The sequence below is a fragment of the Neopsephotus bourkii genome, unplaced genomic scaffold (assembly GCF_033783945.1).
Source record: "Neopsephotus bourkii isolate Nb327-2 ecotype Australia unplaced genomic scaffold, CSIRO-AGI_Nbou_v1 NB_1120, whole genome shotgun sequence".
Lineage (NCBI taxonomy): Eukaryota > Metazoa > Chordata > Aves > Psittaciformes > Psittacidae > Neopsephotus > Neopsephotus bourkii.
The window spans coordinates 1,295,852-1,313,499 of record NW_026901606.1 but is presented as its reverse complement, the minus strand read 5'-3'; the positions used below and the strand labels follow the sequence as shown (position 1 = coordinate 1,313,499).

Here is a 17,648-nt window from a genome sequence, read left to right as displayed (position 1 = left end):
GTAAAGTTCTGCTGGGTGGAGGAGTTGAAAACCAAAGTAAGGTCACAGATAGAAGGAAGACAAATGGTCCAAAAGGAACAGCGAAAATACAAGAGGGCTTTAGATCAACAGCTTGACTGAAAAGAAGCTAGGATTTCACCATGGACCAGTCACCAGAACACAAACATTGAGCCCTGTGGAAAAGGACATTTAAAGTTTCTGCCTCAAACCTGCTATAAAATAAGAATGTAACATGTATAAGTGGTCTGAAGAATGAGCATGAAATTTTCCTCCTCTAGCCTGTTTGGCCACGGTCCCCACCACTGACAGTCCTAACATGGGATTTATACCTCAAACTGCAGCTCAGGCTGGAGAAAGAGCTTATCACCTGCCTGAACAAACAAGAGACCATGAAACATGGAAAGAGACAAAGTCAGGCTTCAGCCATGGTGCCAGACCCCCAACACATCCTCACCCATGTCACCTCCTTGGTCACAGCACTGATAACACATTAGCAGACCCACTCCCAATCAACCTCAACCTGGCCACTCCTCAAGCACATGGGAACACAGTGGCAGGACCATCTCCTCTTTGTGCCATGGGTTCATCAATGACTCTTTGCATCTGGGTGGCACTGGGAAAGAGATGACAACTATCTGTAATAGCTGAGCAGGCTGTTGCTAATTATCATGCAGAAAGAAGATTGCAGTCATGGGGCTGGCAGCACCATTTGCTTGCTCAAGACCCAGGGTAGCACTCCTTTGCTCTGGGGGCTTCCCAGTGTCACATTCAGTGTGAAGGGTTGTTACATTTACTATGAAAGGGTAATCTATTACAAATTACTCATTAATGCAACTGAAAAATCAGTGACATATTACTGATTAAGCCCATGTCACGCTAGCTCAGCGGCAAGACTTGGTTCACGCTGATTTGTCTTGTGCTTTTTACAGCAACCTTTTCAACACAACTTACACGCACACAGGTTCTTTTCTCCTCCTCACCCATATGAGTACACAGCCTTGCTTGTGGTACATGTGCTGCCTCCTGAGTAGTCCACCTGCTTCAACACTTTGCAGCTAAGTACCCAGCTGCAAATTTGAGACCCTTTTACATCCATTTCTGGGAAGTGCTAAGCCTCCAGGCTGTGCCCAGCAGCTCTCTGTGCTGGTAATGCATATGAGTTTTGGAAAGCAACCTCAGCAGCTGAGTCACTGGACTTTCCCACCTCTGCCAGCAGCCAGCTCTGCCCAGGTAAGATCAGCTCTGTCCTGTGCTCCTCTGAGCCCGCTTCCAAAACCTCACCACTTCAGCGCGAATTGCTGGAAGGCCTCTTTGCTGGCTGCAGCCCCTTGGCTCTCCTCCAGAAACAGGAAAAGCTCTAATCATCTTCCTGCTAGTTTGGCACTGCTGGAGTGTTATTGCTGCTTCTGCATGAGGAGTTTTGCCCACGGTGAATATTCCCACTTTAAGCACTCTCATTAAGGAGCCAGGACTTAGTGCAAGATCCTCACACGCAGCCTTGGAGCCCACGTCTGACACGCCAGCCTCAGGACAGGCATGGCTGACCAGCAAGAAGTCATGGGAACAGCTAATGCTCACTAAAGATTTAGTCCTTGATTCATTCATCTTAGCCACTGGTGGGTCTTGAATATAAAGGAATTATGAAACAGGGAGTATTTGACTAACAAAGCTGGGAAGGAAATGGAAAGCACAGATCAGGAGAGCAGCAAAATGAATGCAGTGGGAACAAACAAGGAGCTGCCCTAAAAGAGTTCATTCAGGAGCACCGCAACAGGGTCACAGTAAAAGCAACAAGGAATTGGCAAAGTCTGGAGCAATGTAATAGCTGAGCATGCAGCAGAACTGGGGAGACAAGAAAGCCCAATTCTTGCATTTATAGTCATGGACACAAGGCAATTGTGGCTTGGTGCCACCAGGCAGGTGGAGGCCAATCTGTCTTAGAACAAGGGGTAGCCAACAAGCAGAATGGTTGAATAAGACTCAGTAAAACACTAACGCTACCACACCCCCCGCCCAAAAAATGGAAGAGAAGAGCTCCAGAGGATCCAACAACCAAAATATACCTAAAAACCGTATCAATGACAGAAAATGTGGGAAACATGAGAGAAAGAAGAGGCAGCAGAAATGGACACAAGAGACCTCATAGCATCCTTCCAGTATCTGAAGGGGGGTTACAGGAATGCTGGAATGGACTTTTCATTAGGGACTGTAGTGATAGGACAAGGGGTAATGTGTTAAAACTTAAACAGGGGAAGTTTAGATTGGATATAAGAAGGAAATTCTTTCCTGTTAGGGTGGTGAGGCACTGGAATGGGTTGCCCAGGGAGGTTGTGAATGCTCCATCCCTGGCAGTGTTCAAGTCCAGGTTGGACAAGGCCTTGGGTAATATGGTTTAGAGCGAGGTGTCCCTGCCCATGGCAGGGGGGTTGCAACTTGATGCTCTTAAGGTCCTTTCCAACCCTAACTATTCTATGATCCTGTGATTCTATGCAGAGCAAGAGGTGGCCCAAAGTGGTTTATTCAGGTGATGACTAGAGGCAGTGTGCCGTTGGCATCTGGAGTTGGACATCTCTCTGCCATACCAAACCTTTGGGGTTTCATATGGAGACCAGTGGGTAGGGCTGGCTGGTCTGCTCCTCGCAGGGGGTCAGACTGGATGGGCCAGTCAGATTGCTGCTGCTGGCCCCCCGGTACTGGCCAGCACAGAGGGACACAGCTGCAGGATGCAGCTATGCTCCTTTTATCATCGAAGTCAGATTGTTCCTCCGCGGGGCGCAGGAAAGCTCCACTCTCCAGCTTCGCAATGAGCCACTTCCTTTTCTTCTTTTTTTAGGATCAGAATTTCTTTTCCCTTCCTCCTCCACCTCAAAAAAGCGGATATTAATAATCTGGATCGGAAAAGCTTGCTATCATGAAGCGATGGGTGGTAGCGGTGCTGCACCTACTGACATCACGCTCTCAACCTGGCCAACTCTTCATCCCGTCAGGGCTATTCAGTAAAGTGCAACTAATTATTCTGCCAGATCCTTGACCAGATGACAAATTGATTCACGGTACTAACTAAAAGAAGGGAAGGAGGAGAAATTGCACCATTTCCTATGACTGAAACTACATTAACCTGTTACCCCAAGGAAAACTTTGTCAAGAGTTTTTATTGCGGTGGCTGAGCTATACGCCAGACGCTGAAGTGCATTGCCAGGAGACCCTGGTGTTATGCTATGAAAGTTCATATGCAGAGCACAGTTTGCATTAGATATCCATCAGCGTTCAGAGAAGAAAGGCTTTTTTTCACAACATCTGCAGGGTATCTCATATGTCAGAGGACCTAAAACCATTATCAGAAATGGCTAATTAAAACTTCTATAGAAAATCAAATACATGTTTTTGTAAGCTGACCTGAGGATGCTGAAAACCAAAAGTAACACCAGGAGACCACTGGAAATGAAAGCTTTTACTCAACCTGTCAGTCAACTCACAAGGGAAACTTTTCTTGGGTACTGCAATAAGTCTATAATTACATCATCATGGCAAGGGCACACCAGTGTGCTGCTTATTAATCATTTCCAGGAAGAAGACTATCAGAAAGCTGTTCTTAATAGCCCCACTGCCCGGCAATGCAGGCTCACTTGCTCACTGCAGGGTGGGTACCAAAGGTTTCCTTTGCATTAATCTCCTCTTTGAGCAAATTTCAATCCCTGCCAGAAGCCTGCAAAGGAAATGCACCTTTTCACACGTTCTTCTCACTGGATTATTCTCTGCTAGGAGTGACAGATGCACCCTGTTCAAAACAGTGAGTGCTACCAGATTTTGGTTTTTCTCCTCTGCTCCAAAGACATGTGAGATGCCTTCTTTCCACCAGATCCACAGGGAACACCAAAGTTGAGCATTGCCCAAGCTGCCCTGCACTTGCTACTTAAATTAAGTGACCAAGACTTCTTCACCATACATCATTCTCTTTCAAAACCTTGGACAATGGTGAAAGAGGAAGCGAGAGATGGAGAGAAAGAGGACAGGAGGACAAGTAAAACTGTCGCACCTATCTGGAACCTTAAAGCTTGTATGTGAGAGGCAAGATCTTCTCCATCCACTACACAAAGCAACTGAGAAGAGCAAGGAAATAAAGATAAGCAAGAGGCAAAGCATGTTGGAAAAGAGGAGAGAGATATACACCATACATATAATACCACAGATGGAGCATTATTCTTGTGAATCATGATCCAGAAGAATAATACCCTCAATGGAAGCTATGACACAGCGGTGTGAAATACAGCAGGCTGTTATAATGGCACAGAGTGAAGACCGCAAGCCAAAGCCAGAGCCCTCCCAGCTACCTTCGATTCAATGAGTCCTGTGATCTGCTGCTCCGTTCCTCCAAGGGCTACTGATGCAATGTGCCAGATTCCGTGTTTCTTTCCAACTGTTCTGAGTTTCCTGCATCTGATCTCAAAGAAGGGAGCAGAAACAGCTGGAAGAGAGAAACCAGAATGGCATAGTCCAGCAGCAACCCTTGGAAGAACAAACAATGATGGCCTTGTGAGAGGTACCATTGTCCCCCAGCACGTATGCCTGTATGTGGACATGCGTCCACATGTCTTCTAGAAGAAAAACATGTTCCTAGTGCATCAGCTCTGGCTGGTCACAGAGCACCAGAGCATCTTCTGAGGTAGCATGATCAGTTCAAGCTGAACAGACCGATAACTCAACAACAGCCACGATCCACAGTCATGGGTGCCAAATGAGTCACGCGTGTTAAATGAAGCCTGAGTTTGGCACCACGCTTCTCCTCCAGTGGTACCTTTACTCCCTGAGTAACTCCACCTACTTTGCAGCACATGAGCGGCTTGCAGCCTGCACAAGGGAAGCCAGTCAAGGTCTACTCTGTTTAGACTTTAAAGCTCCTGCAGATCTAGCTGCAGGCCAAAGGAGGAGGGAAAACAGTAGGTGAAACAGCAGAGAACTTAGTTATTTGCTGCCAAAGGAGAGGATTAGTTGTGAAAATCAGGAAGTCAATGAAGCAGAGAGCAGCAGGAGGCCACTGCAGAAAATAGGGACAGTAGGAGCAAGGCTATTGCTCACCAAGGCAAGTGAAGGGGAGATAAAGCCTTGTGCTCTTTCATATGTGCGATGACTAGAAAGAAGGAGCGAGGAGGTGAGGGAGATGGTGCTGGTGGAGAAAGGGCCATGAGGGAAAAAGGCCTTTGAAAATGAACCATGGAAAAGTGATTAATAAGGGAAGAACTGTCAGGCTTGGTGTTAGGACCTTCTCATTTCCACTAGAAAGAAATAACACACTGCAAATCACAAACACATTTGGGAAGGGAAGACCAGGAGCACAGCAAGACCAAGAAGTCATTTAAAGGACAGAAAGAGAATTTCAGACAGAGAACAAATTAGATTAGGATGGTTAGAAATTACACGTAGGAGAGGACACAAAGCAAGTTGAAATGTTCATGGGATATTTAAGGCAAGACAGCCCAACGGATCTCTTGCCAGCCTCAGCAGGGATGAAACGGAAACCTAACATTTTTCCTGACCACAACTTCCTTCTAACCCATTACTAGAAGCACAGGCACACCACATCTCTCCAGGACAGCAGTACCACCACGAGCCCGGTCCTTGCTCACACAGCACCATTTCTAGAGGGATCCCTCAACTCTACATCCCTTGTGCCCCACCCAAACCTACTGTTTTTACTGCATGAGTTCCCTTTCATAGGTGCCAAGTCACCAAGAGCAGTAACAGAAAGCGTACCTGGAGTGTCACAAGTCTGCCTGTCCCCCGAAGAGTTCATTGGAGGTGTCCGGTGTCGGTAGACTAGATGTGGTTTATTGTGCTCTTCTTCGTACTCCTGTTCTTCGAGTGATAGCAGTGGCTCTACAAAATAGTCCCCATCGTCAGACTTGAAGGTGCCTAGCTGAGAGGGACCAGAGAGGAGCAGGGGGTTAGCTTTGGGCAATGACAAACCATGGAGCAGGACTACCCAATGCAATGAGTGGTTAATGAGGGAGTGCCGGGTTCTGCAGTAACCCATGTGAGCTTCAGGTCCCATCACACCAACAGCAGCCTGCACTGCACCCTGCAGCCACCCCACTGCAACTTATGGGAAGCAAATTACTAATCCATAGGTCAGAAGCACAGGAGAGGCATGTCTACCAGACCCTGTTCCTGTGCCATTTCCCACACCACCCCCACCCAAGGGGAGATGGTGCTGCAGTATGGTGGAAGTCTCAGTGCAACTCTATGTTGGTTGTGCTGGTTTTCATACAGCAGCTCTCCCTGAGACAGGCTTTCAACACACATGTAAGGACCAGAGGGAGGTGTCCAGCCACTGAAATCCCAGCTCATGATAAAATACCAACACTCCTAGTTGCATGCGACTATGAACATAGGGATTTGATGGGTAAACCAGATATCTAAGACTAAAAGCCATCCTACACTGGGATGCATGACCAGTAACTGGTAGGGAGGCATGCCCATGCACACACACGTGCACTAGCCGGGGTGGACACACTCAGGGGAGCAACCGACCAGCTGGATACCAGCAGAGACCCCCCTGGGCACACCTGGGATAGGCACCGAGGGTGTTATAAGGCACCAGAAAGGTCAGCCCTGCTGGGACCTTCTGCTCATTCCTTTGCTAACATTCCCCTGCAAAGCAGGGCACCAAGAGGAGCTGCCAGGCATCCATTCATCACCCGCCGGGGCATGCCCTGGGGTGCAGGATGGCTCTGGGGTCAGCGCTGTGGGGAGCCTCCATCACCCCTTTGCAGCCCTCGCCAGCACTCCGGGGACAGGAGGGTGTCCATGGCCCGGGTCTGACCCGCTGACCTTCCCGCCGGGGTGCCACTGGGTGGCAGTTCCTCCCCCCAAACCCGCGGAGCACCCTCTGCCGGGACTCCACGGAATAATGCAAGCGGGGTGGAAGTAACCCCCGACAGGGGCGAGCCGGCGCCGCCAGCCCCATTCCGCGGGGCGGAGGGAAGGGGCCGTCCCCATCCCAGTGCCCACCCCTCCCTCGTCCCGCTCCTCCTCCGTGCTTCCGCCCCGGCGCGCCGCCGCTGGGCGCCCGGCGGGACCGGGACGCGGGTCTCACCATCCCGGAGCAGAGGCTGATAACGGCGGTGTGCCGCGGGCGGGCGTTGACGTGCCCCCGGTAGAAGCAGTGCTTCACGTCGGCGTTGGCCGCCTCGGCGTACAGGCGCCGCTGGTGGGCGGCGGGCTCTCCCAGGAGGCTGACGGTAAAGAGCGGGGCGATGAAAGCCGAGCTGGCTGTCAGGTTGAAGAGGAACTGCTGCCCGAAGGCGGAGAGCCTGTAGTGTGCCTTGTGGGAGGCGGCGGAGGCGGCCATCCAGGCGTCGGGGGCAGCGCTGGTGCTCCGCCGCCGCCGCCTGAAGTGGACATCGGTGGGGAAGGGCTCGCCGAACTCATTCACCCGGGTAGGAGTCACGATCTCGTACTCGCTGAGCTTCTCCAGCAGCTTGGCTGCAAGGGAAGAGAACCACACGCCCCTGAGTGGGGAGGCCGAGCCCCCTACCCCCTGGGGGGGCAGCACACCAGCACCCTCCCAGTACCCCAACCCCAGCACCCCCTTACCTTGCCTGGGGTGCAGCTTCTGCCTCCTCGCTCCTATCCTCAAGCCGTCGATGAAGAGCGTGGTGAGTGCCAGCGCCAGCGGCGCCAGCTGCATGGTGCTGCGCGCTGTCCTCAGAGGAGAGCAGCCTTCCCCGCTTCCCTTGGCTTTTCTTTTCCTCCTTCTTCTTCCTCTCGTCCCCCTGCCCCCGCCCCCCCTTATGTTTTTTATCCTTACTTTTTTTCTTCCTTCTCGCCCCCTTCTCCCCCCTCCCCGCCCCCCGGAGCGCGGCCGGGGGAAGGCGCCGGAGCCGGGCGGCGTTAGGGGCGGGCGGGCCGGAGGGGCGCGGGGCGCCGGGGGCCGCGCATGGTGCGCGGGGGGCGGACGGGCCGGGACCGACACCGACGGGCCGGGACGGGGGATCCGGCCGCCCGCCCGCCTGCCTGCTTCTCCCTCGCTTTCCGCCTCTCCCCCCGTCGGGCTGGTGGCCGGGGCGCTCCCGGGAGCCAATTTAAGGGGCTGGGCTCCATAGATCAAGCAAGAGGAAAGATCCCGCCCTGCAGGAGAAGGGACAGCCCTTCCTCTCTCTCTTTCTCCCCCCACTTCCAACATGTCACTTTCTTTCATTCCCGAGGAACGCCGGAATCGCAGGTTTTCGCCAAGAAAAGCCCTCGCTGCGGCGGGACGGGATGGGGCGGGTTGCGGGGGGCTCTGCCGCGGCCCCCGCTGCTCCTCACCGATGGATTTAAGAAGGCAAAGTGGCCTGGGCGTAGCGTCACCGGCTGCTGCTGAGCTGCAAGGTCCTGGGGGAAGAGCGACCCTGTCACTCGCCGAGAGGAGAGCCGAGCTTTCTTGCATAATTGATGATTTTCCTTCTTTAAAGCATTCTGAGGGAAAGGAAAGATTATTTCCTTATCTGAGTTTATTTTGGTTTACAATTTGGAAGTTTTTCTATTGAAATCTAAGACATCCTTCAGAGTTCAATGTAATTAAACATTGTCTTCTACCCTTCCTTTAGCCAAAACCCCAAACCTTGGTTTTAAGTTGTTCACTTTCTTCACTTGACTTTGGGACAAAGAACAGATGAGTGTTTGCTGCAGGAAGGTAAAGCTTTAAAATACATCAATTCAGAATCCACTTCTGGCCAAACAGCACCTCCTGGCTCTTTTAAACTAACTGGTAAAGCCCTAATAAACCTCAACCAATAGCAGTAAATTACTAATTTGGTACAATGAATATAAAACTCAAAATAAGCAAAGCATCACTTGCAAAACCATATGTCATTAACTGCTCCTGGGCAGGCCCTCAGCCACAGCTCAGCACAGCAGGGCACAGTGCAGGAATCTCCATGCTGGTGGAGACCCAAGTTAAGTTATCACACCTTTAGGGCAAGGCACATAACCTTCCAGTGTGGCATTGTGCCCGCTCTTACAAACCGTGTTTAATTCAAGTCTTGGATGCTTACAATAGATAACTCACCCGTGTTGGCTTCAGGGGCTTGACAAAGCTGGGATGCTTCCAGACTGAAGTTGCCTCGCATGCAGCCAGCTCCAAGAGCAGCATTGGGTCTTCTCACTATGTCCAGTCTTAGGCTGGTGTGAGCATGGCTGTGGCTGGGTGATGGTCCCCCAGATCTGAGGAGCAGAGAGGCATCTCCCTGCTTCTACTCTGGGTGTGCAGGAGCAGTGACGTGCCCATTCTGGTACATGCTGTCCTCTGTCAGGAGCAGCTCTTCCCTATACAATTCTCCATGCACTCACCTGCTCATGAGCAGACCTGGACCAGATTTGCTTTCAATGACACAAAGAGCTGCACAAGTAACATCTTCCTATCCTTGCAGCTAATTGCTTGCTCATCCCCCTATGTTAAGAAAGAAACCCTCAGAGGAAAGACTAGACTGTTCTAAAATAACTTCAATCTGCAAAGCCTGCTGAGGCTGCCAGGCAAACTCCTGGCTTGCATGGCCTTTCCTGTCTCGGCATGAAAGAGTACGGGCATTCCCACCCGTCCCACACTGAGCTGTGGCCTGATTGAGTCGGAAAAGCCACCAAGGTCCTTGGGCTGCTGGATGAACAAAAAGGGGAATCTCAACATCATTACTTAGCAGCCCAGGAATCCACGCCAGGCATGTTTTCTTGCTCTGATTCTTCATGCTTTCTGTCTCACCATCAAATAAATGACTTAACTCACAGCAGAAGTAATACCTGTTCCCTGAGCTGCAGTGTTGCTCCACTGGGCTAGTGGGAGCATCCTGTGCATTCCAGGACCTTCCCACAACTTCCATGTGCTCCCCAAACTTTCAGACTTCATAGGAAGAGGGATATAAGAGTGCTTGGAGCTTGGGATAATGCCCCACAAGTCATGGCAAAGGAGAAGGAGGCCATGTCCCATGCTCAGGTGGGTGCAGAAAGGTATCCTTGAAGTACCAGGGCGGGCCAGCTCTGCCTGTTGGGTGTGTTGAGCCATATCAAGCAAAGGGGGAGTGAGGAAAAGTGAACAGAGTTGCCTGAGGAAGGAGAGTGAAAAGCTGAGCATAGCATTAGAGCTGAGTCAGAGGGGAGGGGAGGAGGCTTACGTGGAGCTAGTCCTGCAGGTATCCTGGGGGAGAGGGGTGCAGCCTTCCCGCATCTCCTCAATCCTCAGATCAGGATGGTGTTGGGAAACGGGTCTGCTGCTGTTTTATCTGGGTTGCGGAGTGCCCCAGGGCAACCACGGTCTCCATTTCACATCCCACATCCCACTGCTGCAAACCTCGGTATCCCTTCATTGGTACTGGTGGGAGCTGCCTTGCTTCTATTCAGTTGCTGACACAGGAAAACCTATCAAAGACTTTTCAACTCAGTTTTCTACAAGATAACCAGTTATTTTGGCTCTGAGGTGGGGTTCAAAGGAGCTCAAGTGCTGTCACAGGGTGAGAAGTGGCAGCACCTACCTGTGACTTGGCTGGGTCACAGGTGGGTCACCCTGTTCTTGTTGGCACTGAGCTGAATGGAGTAAGGCTGTCTTGAGGAGGAGCACCCTCACAGTCATGCTCACTGATCTGAAACCCTGGCACATACAGACATGAGGATAGGCAAGAGACAAACCCCCTCTATCTTTCAGAAGAGGGGAGCTGAAGCATGGAGGGACTCATTAGATCTCAATTATGGAGCAGAGTTGAGAGCAGACTGAAATTTACTCCTGGGACCAAATCCTGACTTTGCAATAGTCCTAAACATGCTCTAGCACCATGGCATTACTTACTTACAGTGCCATTTCCACCAACAAACCTAAGAGTTGTATGGTGTGCAGCTTTTGAATCTTTACAGCTGACAATTAGGAAGTGCATCAGGAAAGACGAAGTATGAGTAAACTGATTATGTGGAGTTTAGAGAAACTAAGCTACAATCTTAAATTCAAATGACTTCTCTATTAGGAAAGATCTATTAATACTTACGGTATGGTAATTGCGCAGACTCCAAGCTCTTACCCAGTCAGAAGTAACCTCTAAGAGCCCATACCAACCCATGGAAAAATCTCCTTAAAACACCGCAAGTCTTACCTATGTAAATACTGCAAAAGCTGAGCTGCAAATGCCTCTTCTCTAAACTACAAAATGAGAACTTGACCACAACAGCGGAACTTCAATAGGAGATTTAAAGCAGTGCGCACTGCTGCAAGAATACACTCGAGGAACCCAAATTTCCTGATGTTTTTGCACTGCTTTTCACTCCAGTTAGTGTTTCCTTCCCCCTGTGTGTAATCTCCAGTCACTAATGTTTGTTCTTTGCTGCTGAGCGTCTCCGGGGTAAGCATCATCTTCCTTTATCTGCTGCATCCACTCTCTTGCTCAATGACTATCCCAGAAGGCAGACTGTTTCCCTTGATGGTTGCTCTTCAATGCCACAAGCTAACTGAAGATAGCCAACATTTTCTCCTTCCATTTAATCTGTGTGGTCAGAAAGTGAAAGATTTAATTTCCTTTTAACAGCTTTGCAGACTGGGTTTCAGCCTCTCTTGCTCATCTGTCCTAACAAGGATACCTTGTGCTGCCTTTCTTTCAGTTTAGGAAGGTGTTCTGCTCACATAGAATGGAAAGGACCTTAAGATCCGCAAATTCCAACCTCCTGCCACAGGCAGGTATGCCTCACACTAGACACAGACATAAGAGACTGTCCAACCTGGCCTTGAACACTGCCAGGGATGGACCATTCACCACTTCTTTGGGCAACCTGTGCCAGTGACTCACCACCCTCACAGTAAAGAGCTTCTTCCTTGTACCTAACCTGAGCTTCCTCTGTTTAAACATATTATCCCTCATCGCATCACTACAGTCCCTGATGAAGAGTCCCTCTCCAGCATCCTTGTAGGCCCTCTTCAGATACTGGAAGGCTGCTATGAGGTCTCCACGCAGCCTTCTCTTCTCCAGGCTGAACAGCCCTGATGTTCTCAGTATGTCTTCATACAGGAGGTGGTCAGGCCCCTGATCATCCTTGTGGCCCTCGTCTGGGTCAAGCTGTGCAACTCAAATGTCCTCCCAGCCAGTGAATTGCAGCAGGAGCTGTGTGCTGTGGGAGCAAGCTGGGTGCAGTAGAGATGCAAGTCTAACCCTCTTCTTGCAGTCATCAGCCCTGCTCCTCGCCTGGGTGGGGAACTATCATTTGGGAACAGGAGGTGAAGGAGGAAAAGCAAACAAGTCATATTGCTCCACTCACATGAAAGGAAACTAGCTCTCTGTTTGCCTGGAAACTACTTTGACCCTGAAAAACAGACAAATGAGTAGGGATGAGGGACTGGGTGGGAGGAACAGCAAAGCCCACGTAGGCACTGGAAGTGTGTGGGATTTTCGGCTTCAGGTCAGCATGGATGGACATAATGATCCCTTGAGCGTTTCCACTTAAAACTGCTGGTTCCAGCTCGCCCCTCCCCTCTTCCCAGCATTGTGCAGACTTTTGCTTGCACCTCTTATCTGCCTTGTGGAAAATGCATGCTCAGAGTAGCCTAAGTTCTGAGTCTTGCTGCAGCCTGGCAGTTCCACTGGCCTGACAAGCATTTATAGATCCCTACCCTTTTTACTACAGGTAGCAATCTGGTGCAGGTCCTGAGCCAAGAAACACTAAATTCTGGACATTCCCATTTTTGTGCAAATTAAGCCATCAGGCTAAACACAAGATTGGTTTACTCTTTGTGTTTGACAGGCTATAAATCAAGCAGGACCTGAATACACTCCTTTTGACTTCTGATATTATGTACATATGCATCTGTGCTGTGTTCCAGGTGCCTTTGCCAAAACGTTAACAGCAATACTAGCAGGACTAAACAGAACAGATGTTCCGTAATCCCACACCAAAACGCAATCTGGGAACACTGGGAGTTCTGCAGGTACAAAAAACTTTACCCCTCGAGCCATGTACTTTTATTCACATGAGCTAATTATCATAACAGCCTTGTGAGGTATCACCATTACCTTATGAAAAGGAGAATGAGATGGGCAGTTTCGCCGAGGACACAGTCATGGTGTTCTGACCCTGGGATCAGTTCCACCCTCTCACTGAAGCCTGCATGCAGTCTCAGTGTACAATGTAATATTTCATTGCAGGGATCATTAAGCTGTAAAACTATTTTAGGAGGGTTGTTTTAATTCTTTTCCCCAAATAGCAGATTGTCTTTAGAGATAATAAAATACAAATATCCATTAGAGTAGGGAAAAAGCTCAGCAGCTTTACAGATACAGGCTCAAGAGGTGGGCCAATGTAAACCTCAGCAAGGCTAAGTGCAGGGTCCTGCACATGGTTTCAGGCAATCCCAAGTACAAATACAGGCTGGGCAGAGACTAAATTGAGGAGAAGGACTTGGGGGTGTTGGCTGATGAGAAGCTCCCCAGACCTGGCAATGTGCACTTGAGCCCAGAACCCCCTTGTGTGCTGGGCTGCATCCCCAGAGCATCAGCAGCAGGTCAGGGGAGGGGATTCCCCTCTGTTCTGCTCTCCTGAGAGCCCACCTAGAGTTCTGTGTTCAGCTCTGGGGCCCTCGACACAAGGACACAGACCTGTTCGCGTGAGTCAAGAGGAGGCCATGGAGATGCTGCGAGGGCTAGATCAGCTCTGCTCTGGAGCCAGGCTGAGAGAGCTGGGCTGGGTCAGCCTGGAGAAGAGAAGGCTCCTGAAGGGGAGACCTTAGAGCAGCTCCAGTGCCTAAAGGGGCTGCAGGAAACTTGGAGAGGGGCTTGGGACAAGGGCCTGTAGGGACAGGCCAAGGGGAATGGCTTGAACCTGCCATAGGGGAGACTGAGATGAGCTCTTAGGCAGAAGCTCTTCCCTGTGAGGGTGCTGAGGCACTGGCACAGGGTGCCCAGAGCAGCTGTGGCTGCCCCATCCCTGGCAGTGTTCAAGGCCAGGTTGGACACAGGGGCTTGGAGCAACTTGCTCTAGTGGAGGGGGTCCCTGCCCATGGCAGGGGACTGGAACTGGATGAGCTTTAAGGTCCCTTCCAACTCAAACCAGTCTGGGATTCTATACCAAGCTCTTTTCCTCTAAGCCATTTGATTTCCCTACGGGTATCACAAGGGAGCCAGCTAAAAGTAAAGGCATCTTCCCGTGGGAAGTCTTTGTGATTTTGTTGCATTTGTGCAGTGGTAGGAAGCCTGTACCAGTTGTAAAAACATTAGAACAATTTTTAATGGCTAATAAATGGGAATGTTTTAGGCCTAATCCAGCTGCTGTCAGAATTCATCAACAAAACTTCCATTGACTTGGAGAAGGACAGAATCAGGACCTCTGTCATTTGGAGGAGCGATTTTACAATATCACATTGTGGTTATGAATACTTGACAAGCATATATTACAGCCAGTATTCCATTACCAAGATGCAACAGCTTGAAACAACACTTCTCTCTAATTGAAAAATACCTCTTCTCTCTAAGGTGCAGCGCTGAAAACCAGGGAGCTTCAAAATACTGCCCATGTAGCTGGACACAGTCTGGCACAGAGAAGGAGGAGGTAATCTAATAGTAGCTCCATCACTTGGCACAACTTCTGGCATCACATCATTAGCACAGCCACAAGGTGCACCCAACCAGAGCAGTTATGTGGGGTCACTCCACTAATGCTAAAGGAGTAAGAGACACTGCTTAAATATGATGCTGCAGGTGCATCTTCCAGCAAGTCTCTAGCTTGCTAAGTGCAGGCTGTGCTGAGGAAGGAGCTCTCCTACATGTGCTTCTACACTCTTGCACCCAATTTCCTCAGAAAGCAGCATTGATAAGGAACAGACTAGAGCAGTGTAGAGTCAGCATATAAATATGTCACCAAGACCTAAAAAGGGATTTGGTCTTTCCCCAACTATGCTGTGTTTGCCCTGGATGAGTGAGCGGTGAGCAAGCTCTATTTTCAGCCATGCACTGTTTAGAGTGCATGGCTGCAACAACCTGCCTGTTCCTCACAAAGGCCATTGTCCTGCCTGAGCAGCTAACACAAGATCCCTTACACTGGTCTGTAGCTGGATCAGTGCTCTGCTGTCAGATGCCTGCAGCTTTGGCTTTGTTACTTAACTTCACTGTCAAGCTCTGCTTTTGCAACCAAAATAGGGCACTTAGTAAGAATTCGGTGTTTCTTAAATGATGGGATTTAGGTGAGATGTTAAGGAGCAGGATCAGAAGTAGTGGTGTGCAACCAGGGGAGAGCAAACTCTGGATGATCTGCAAAGCTGAAGCAGAGATGTCCTTTCCCTCCCTAGTTGTTTCCATCAGCCATCTTTGCTCCATGCTTTCCTGCCCTCTCACTCACTAAATACCTTTTTTGATGGCAAACGCTATGTAGGAGCAAACCTGGAAACCATACATTCCCTTCACAGGTACAGGGAGAGCTACAAGAATGATGTGAAGTGGCTGCAGCCTTTGTAGCCACATTCATGTCATGCCACTCAGGCTGGGCTGCCATAGAGAGAATTAATGGAGTGTAAATCCCTGTTTGGAAGTGCACAGCATTCTCCCTCACCCCCTTTGCAAACCACATGAGGAAGGGATCTCCCCAAAGAACTGCAGCTGGACATTTTGGGTCCTGATAGAAAGAAGTGGAGTATTCCAAGGGAATCTGTGGTCCTGAGACTAAAGCAACAATCCTCTTTTAAAGTTACTGTATGGCTTGGCTACAAAGATAAGGCACCAGATGGCTTGGGAAGAATTTTTAGGAGACAGTTGTGCTGGTATGCCTGGAAGGATCTCGAGAGTTTACATTTACAATATACTATTTCTTTGGAGGCAAATGTTTGTCAGGATCATCAGCCTTAATTACTTGAAATGTAGGCTGTTTCTAAATGCAGAGTGTTAAGAGGAGGGTTTTTTACTGTCTCCGTTTTCTGCCTGAAGAGAGGACAGAGAGCAAAAATCCCTTTCTTTATAGGTAGCAGAATGACTTGTGAAGACTGACATTAGAATCATAGAATAGTTAGGGTTGGAAAGGACCTTAAGATCATCAAGTTCCAACCCCCCTGCCATGGGCAGGGACACCTCACACTAAACCATGCCACCCAAGGCTCTGTCCAACCTGACCTTGAACACCACCAGGGATGGAGCATTCACAACCTCCCTGGACAACCCATTCCAGTGCCTCACCACCCTAACAGGAAAGAACTTCTTCCTTATATCCAATCTAAACTTCCCCTGTTTAAGTTTGAACCCATTACCCCTTGTCCTATCACTACAGTCCCTAATGAAGAGTCCATTCCAGCATTCCTGTAATCCCCCTTCAGATAATGGAAGGCTGCTATGAGGTCTCCACGCAGCCTTCTCTTCTCCAGGCTGAACAGCCCCAACTTTCTAAGCCTATCTTCATATGGGAGGTGCTCCAGTCCCCTGATCATCCTCGTGACCTCCTCTGCACTTGTTCCAACAGTTCCATGTCCTTTTTATGTTGAGGACACCAGAGCTGCACACAATACTCCAAGTGAGGTCTCACAAGAGCAGAGTAGAGGGGTAGGATCACCTCCTTCGACCTGCTGGTCACGCTCCTTTTGATGCAGCCCAGGATGCGGTTGGCTTTCTGGGCTGTGAGCACATACTGCTGGCTCATGTTCATTTTCTCATCAACCAATATCCCCAGCTGCTTCTCCTCAGGGCTGCTCTGAATCTCTTCTCTGCCCAACCTGTAGCTGTGCCTGGGATTGTTCTAACCCAGGTGTAGGACCTTGCACTTGTCATGGTTAAACTTCATGAGGTTGGCATCAGCCCACCTCACAAGCGTGTCAAGGTCCCTCTGAATGGCATTCCTTCCCTCCAGCGTATCAACCGAATCACACAGCTTGGTGTCATCGGCAAACTTGCTGAGGACGCACTCAATCCCACTGTCCATGTCAGCGACAAAGATGTTGAACAAGACCGGTCCCAACACCGATCCCTGAGGGACACCACTCATTACTGGTCTCCAGCTGGACACTGAGCCATTGACCACAACTCTTTGTGTGCAGCCATCCAGCCAGTTCTTTATCCACCGAGTGGTCCATCCATCAAATTGATGTCTCTCCAATTTAGAGACAAGGATGTCGTGTGGGACAGTGTTGATGCACACAAATCCAGGTAGATGACGTCAACTGCTTTACCACTGTCCATCAGTTCTGTAGCCCCATCATAGAAGGCCACCAAATTGGTCAGGCAGGATTTCCCCTTAGTGAAGCCATGCTGGCTGTCACCAAGCACCTTGTTGTTTTTCATGTGCCTTAGCATGCCTTCCAGGAGAATCTGCTCCAAGATTTTGCCAGGCACAGAGGTGAGACTGACTGGTCTGTAATTCCCTGGGTCATCCATTTTCCCCTTCTTGAAAATGGGGGTTATATTTCCCTTTTTCCAGTCATTGGGAACTTCACCTGACATTATGCAATTTCCATCTTAAGTACTACTATCCTGCAGCACTTTCTTTCACTGATGAATTATTCATTGCACAAGCAGGTATTTATCATCACTTATTCATACGACTTACCTGCTTTCAGTTAATAAAGTAAGCAGCTAATTTTGTAAGCACACAAAACCATGAATCAGTCCTCAAAATTCCCAAGACTTTAAAACCAACCCTCACTTTGTCTTTTGGTTGCAAGGAGGGATGAACTG

The 17,648-nt window shown here is 49.6% G+C and overlaps 1 protein-coding gene and 1 long non-coding RNA gene across 6 annotated transcripts in view; one reads left to right on the top strand and one right to left on the bottom strand.

The window, feature by feature from the left end:
* The window catches only part of ADAMTS9 (ADAM metallopeptidase with thrombospondin type 1 motif 9), an 81,098-nt gene extending 72,886 nt beyond the window's left edge, over positions 1 to 8,212 (bottom strand). For 3 of the 5 annotated variants that reach the window (XR_009726811.1, XM_061362323.1, XM_061362322.1), the window contains exons 1-3: positions 7,594 to 7,774; positions 7,094 to 7,482; positions 5,752 to 5,914 (exon numbers count right to left, since the gene is read on the bottom strand). Coding sequence is in view for 3 of the 5 variants with exons in the window: in XM_061362323.1 (XP_061218307.1) it covers positions 5,752 to 5,914; positions 7,094 to 7,482; positions 7,594 to 7,687 (646 nt within the window). In the remaining 2 variants the exon portion in view is untranslated. Of the gene's footprint in view, positions 1 to 4,331; positions 4,464 to 5,751; positions 5,915 to 7,093; positions 7,483 to 7,593 lie in introns of those variants that run through there. The other 2 variants (XM_061362321.1, XM_061362324.1) reach the window with 2 other exon arrangements.
* On the top strand, positions 7,421 to 8,548 carry LOC133217152 (uncharacterized). The gene is made up of 2 exons (XR_009726812.1): positions 7,421 to 7,655; positions 8,205 to 8,548. It is a non-coding gene; the product is annotated as an uncharacterized LOC133217152 (long non-coding RNA).
* Positions 8,549 to 17,648: the final 9,100 nt, after the last annotated feature.